This window comes from Sinocyclocheilus rhinocerous, unplaced genomic scaffold (assembly GCF_001515625.1).
Source record: "Sinocyclocheilus rhinocerous isolate Xijiao unplaced genomic scaffold, SAMN03320098_v1.1 scaffold3119, whole genome shotgun sequence".
Taxonomy (NCBI): domain Eukaryota; kingdom Metazoa; phylum Chordata; class Actinopteri; order Cypriniformes; family Cyprinidae; genus Sinocyclocheilus; species Sinocyclocheilus rhinocerous.
The window spans coordinates 53,631-58,773 of record NW_015632029.1 but is presented as its reverse complement, the minus strand read 5'-3'; the positions used below and the strand labels follow the sequence as shown (position 1 = coordinate 58,773).

Below are 5,143 nucleotides of genomic sequence, written 5' to 3'. Positions count from 1 at the left end.
AGTGAATGGGTGCCGTCAGAATGAGAGTCCAAACAGCTGATAAAAACATCACAATAATCCACAAGTAATCCACAGCACTCCAGTCCATCAGTTAACATCTGGAGAAGACAAAAGCTGAAACACATCCAGCATTAAGACGCTTTTAACTAAAATACCATAGAGTCTATAATAACGCTTCCTCCAGTGAAAAAGTGTTCTGAATCAGGAGAGAAATCTGCACAGATCAAGCACCGTTTACAAGCCATGGATTATTGTGATGTTTAGACTCTCATTCTGACGGCACCCATTCACTGCAGAGGAGCACATTTTCACTGTTGGCTGAGCTATTCCTTTAAGATGGAGTAACAGTCCCCGTCATTGGCTGTAGTTCAGCAGGTCTGAGGATCTTTCATCAGCTCCTGGTTCAGCTGAACCGAAGTGTGGCGGGTGTCTCTCTCGGGTCCTCCTCCTGATCTTCATGATGGATTGGAAGGAGAGAGCTGCTGGTAGTCTTCCTGAGGAAAGGGAATTCTTCCATTCATTACGGTTTGAGAAAGTGAAGGAACGAGAGTTTTTCTGAACCTGTCGCCAGCCGTTATCTGGAGCGCACACGAGCCTGTTCAATCTGGAAACGGTTAAGCTGTCGTTCATCAGTGATTTGGCCATTTTAGCGTAATCCAACAGAAGAGTTCCTCCTCGTGTCACTCACAGAATTTTTAGACCAAACGTTCCTTCCAGAGAGTTTGTGTGCGTCTCATTTCCCATCGTTACGTTCAAGCTCGTGAGTGAAGCAGCTAACCCTAAACACATGGGTCGTAAACATGTGTGTGTGTGTGTGTGTGTATGTGTGTGTATGTGTGTGTGTGTGTATATGTGTGTGTGTGTGTGTGTATATATATATGTGTGTGTGTGTATATATATGTGTGTGTATATATATATATATATATAGGCCTATATATATTATTAATTAATTATTTTTTTATTTAAATAAAAAAAAATTATTTATTTATTTATTTTTGAAAATATCAACCTCAAATTTGGAACACAACTGTTTCTGTGCATTTATCATGATAATAATCTTAAACCTCTGTAACAAATTTTTTTTTGTTTCACTTTTTTGACTTTTCACTTCAGCAATAATCTTGAAGTGTCTTCTTTAAAAAGAGACCCGACTGAACTTAAGTCTGTGTTTTAAAAGCATTCAAGGTTCACCACAGCTTAAGTTTCAGGTCTGTGCTCAAAAAGTGGTTCACAGCTAATAAATGGATTATAATTATTTCATAAATATAATGTAGTAACATAAAACCCCCTAAAAATCATAAAGAATATCAAACTCAAATGTACTTCCAGTTATTTGAGCTGCACGAGAACAGTCTGTTATGCTGCTTGATGTTCTAAACTGGTATTTGTTGTTATGTGAATGTATTATAAACACTCTGGTTTGTAGCGCGGCTAGTTTTATAGTTTACTGCATGTTGTAAGTCTCAGTTATTTAGCGATCGCGACTAATGAATCAGAAGTCTCACTTTGAGAAATAATGTGGAAATGACAGTGTGTTTGCATTGATCTAACGAAGGCACTGGTGATGACTGAAGGTGTTCGGGTTCTAGTCTAGATCTCTGCACATGATGCTTTGTTCTTCAGAACTGATGGACTCGACCAGCAGCTCTATTAACAGAGTCTTATCTCACATGGTTTCAGCTGCGTCTGGAGCGAACGCTCGTCTGGACCTGTTAAACCGTCTCCGCCGGTTATCTGTTAGTAAACACTGATGTTAGATTCTCCATCATGTCAGAGCCATTACAAACATCAGTTCAGTCTCCATACATAAACAACTTCTGTAACTTTGCAACACTGTTATTTTCCTCTTTATTAATGTGAAACAATCTGTCAAGCCACCTTTATTTCTTCAGCGCTTTATACGATACAGATTGTGTCAAAGCAGCTTTACAGTGTCAAACAAGAAAATAACGTTTCAGTAATGCAAACAAAAAAAGTGGACAATAGTCAATATTTCAGTTAAAGTCAGTTCATTGTTGATTCAGTTCAATTTAATAACTGTGAAGTTCATCAATTAATATGGATCGAGTTCAATTCATCTATAAAGCAGCTCTGGAGAAAACAGTGATGTCATCATACAAGTCAATAATGTTATTGAGAAATATTACGTGTCCCCATCTAAGCAAGCCAAAACGTGATCTGTATTTCATAAAACTTGACTTTAAAGGAATAGTTCACCCAACAATGTCAGTTTTCTGAAAATATCCTCACCCTCACAGTGCTACATTTCTCCAAACCTGATGAAGAAACAAACTCATCTACATCATTTAGTTTGAACTATTCCTTTGATTTGACATTTAAAAGCCTGAGCTCAAACTCTAGACATGTGATTTGTGAGGTCTGATGTGTGTGTGTGTGTGTGTCTCTGAAGGCGTACGAGCTCTCCACGCTCACGGGAACTCAGGTCCTGCTGCTGGTGGCCAGCGAGACGGGGCACGTCTACACGTTCGCCACGCGTAAGCTGCAGCCCATGATCACCAGCGAGACGGGCAAAGCTCTGATCCAAACCTGCCTGAACTCTCCGGACTCTCCGCCGCGCTCCGACCCGTCCACGGACCAGCGCATGAGTGCCACGGGCTTCGAGGAGACCGATCTCACATACCAGGTGTCCGAATCCGAGAGTCTGGGAGAAACCAAGGTGAGTCTGCGGCTCTTCGTTCATGAATTGAGATGTTCTGCTGGGCCTCGTCTTTCCTTATAAAACAGATAGTTCCGGTGCTTGATTCTGATTGGCTGAGCCGCGTTCGAAGCTGTTGTAAATGACTCTACAAAGTACTACATTGTTTGGTGGAAGAATACTGTTTTTATTATCATTACACTTTATTTGCTCTGTTTTATTTTGTGAAACCTTACTACGTATATGGAATAACCATTTTTCGCATAACAACGCCCCTTAGCTGTTCTAAATTCACTGTAAACCACGGCTTCAAGGGGATTATTGCTTTTATAAAACGGTTATTCCATATACGTAGTAAGGTTTCACAGAATAAAACAGAGCAAATAAAGTGTAATGATATTAATAAAAACAGTATTCTTCCACCAAACAATGTAGCTCCTCAGAAACAGTTGTGGTTTTCACAAAATAAAACAGAGCAAATAAAGTGTAATGATATTAATAAAAACAGTATTCTTCCACCAAACAATGTAGCTCCTCAGAGACAGTTGTGGTTGCAACAAAGTGGTTGCCGAGCAACAGACAAACGTAAACAAAGTGTATGTTACTTTGTAGAGTCATTTACAACAGCTTCGAACGCGGCTCAGCCAATCAGAATCAACTATCCATTTTATAAGAATCTATGAATCACAAAGACTCTCGAGTCGGTCCAAAATCTACACGCTGAAGAGTTATTGTTGCCATATCGAAGCGCTCCAGTATTTAATTCCTCCCGTCTGCGGCGCGTGTTTGTTCTTCTGATCTGCCTCTTCTCCAGACGGTCCATCTGCGTCTTTACCGTGTTTACTAGAGTGATTCACATCTGCACTCCTCGCTCGTCCTCCAGCAGATAGTGAGTATAAATAGTGCTGCACTGGTTATGACCCTCTCTTTGGAGTCTGTTGATGTGATCCGGTCAGACATGAATCACTTGTAAATGACGGTGCTTCAGCGAGAGCTCTTCGAGACGTTCAGCTGCAGCGTTTCTCCAGTCAAACACAGAGCTTCAGCGCCGTCTGGAACCCAAACAGCTCATGTTTACTTGTGCTCTCGGTCTGGATGAAGTATTGATCTCACTGATCAGAATGCATGTGTCAGATCTCATGCTGTGTTTGTAAATAGAAGCAGTTAATAGGTTTATTCAGCTGTGATTGGGATTGGCATCACATATATTCTATGAATACATATCAGGTTTATTAGAGTTAAATTAAAACCATTAAAAACTTTTTTTGTTACTTGAAATAAAATAAATAATAGCTGAAATAGAAATAGAAAATAATTAAAACTACATAGACACAAACATAAAACACAACAAAATTACTGAAACTTTAACAAAATTAAAAGAAAACTATTAATATATTATTATTATTATCATTAATATGTAAATTATTGTATTTATTTATCTATTTATATAATTAGTACTGTCGGTAGACACAATTATTATAATCTTAATAATAAATAATTTTTGGCAATAATGTGATTAACCACAGATTTTACATTTCGCATGAATTCAGAGCATACAGTAAGACATTCACTGCAAAAACTACTTCTTTATACGCTTTATTTGGTGTCATTTCTCTTATTTTCCGGTAAAAAAAAATTTGTAAATAATTGAATAAAAATAAACAAATTGCTTAACACTGCACTGCGTGTGATATTCAGATTGTTTGTTTAATATGAATATATTTTCGCTAGTTTTAATTACAAACAAGTCAAAAAAGAAAAAGTGAAAGAATCTGTCACTTGTATTAAACACGCAGTCACTGAAAACAATCTGAATATGTGGAAAGCAAGTGAAATAATACTAGCAAAGTTTATTAAGACGTCATTTTTGTGAATGTCTTACTGTATGCTCTGAATCACTGGAAACAATCTGAATATCTCATGCGGTGCTTAAGGATTATTAGATATTTTAACTAGAAAATAAGATAAAAATAAATTTTTGCATAATGTCTGAGCCTGAGGAAACCTGTCTGGAAACACTCATTATTTTACAGAGAAATGGCCCACGGCAGATTTAACACATTAGCTCATAATATTAACGACGGCTGTTGTTCTGTGAAAGGCGTGTGGGGTTTATTGAGTGTGAATGATGAACAGATGCAGTCGTTCCGCAGCAGCACCTGTCCTGTCCTGAGATCCGGCGCGAGCGGGACAGAGCTCAGGCTCAGTGGAGCAAACACGCTCCTCCCATTGATAAAAGCAGGATTCTACCTCCATGGCCTTATATGGAGTGTTTCCCAGCACTCGGCTCCTCACATTCCTCATGAGATGCAGCTGTCTGCGGGGGGGGTGTGTGTGAGTGTGTGTGAGTGTGTGTGAGAGAGAGAGAGAGAGAGAGTGTGTGTGTTTGTGTGTGTGTGTGTGAGTGTGTGTGTGTGTGTGTGTGTGTGTGAGACAGAGAGAGAGAGAGAGAGTGTGTGAGTGTGTGTGTGTGTGTGTGTGTGTGTG

At 39.0% G+C, this 5,143-nt stretch overlaps 1 protein-coding gene across 7 annotated transcripts in view; it reads left to right on the top strand.

Moving 5' to 3' along the window:
* Positions 1-5,143, top strand: part of LOC107742073 (serum response factor-like) — a 27,933-nt gene that overhangs the window by 6,328 nt on the left and 16,462 nt on the right. For all 7 annotated transcript variants that reach the window (XM_016554935.1, XM_016554934.1, XM_016554931.1 and 4 more), the window contains exon 2: positions 2,411-2,677. In XM_016554935.1, the coding sequence (XP_016410421.1) occupies positions 2,411-2,677 (267 nt within the window). The remainder of the gene's footprint in view (positions 1-2,410; positions 2,678-5,143) is intronic.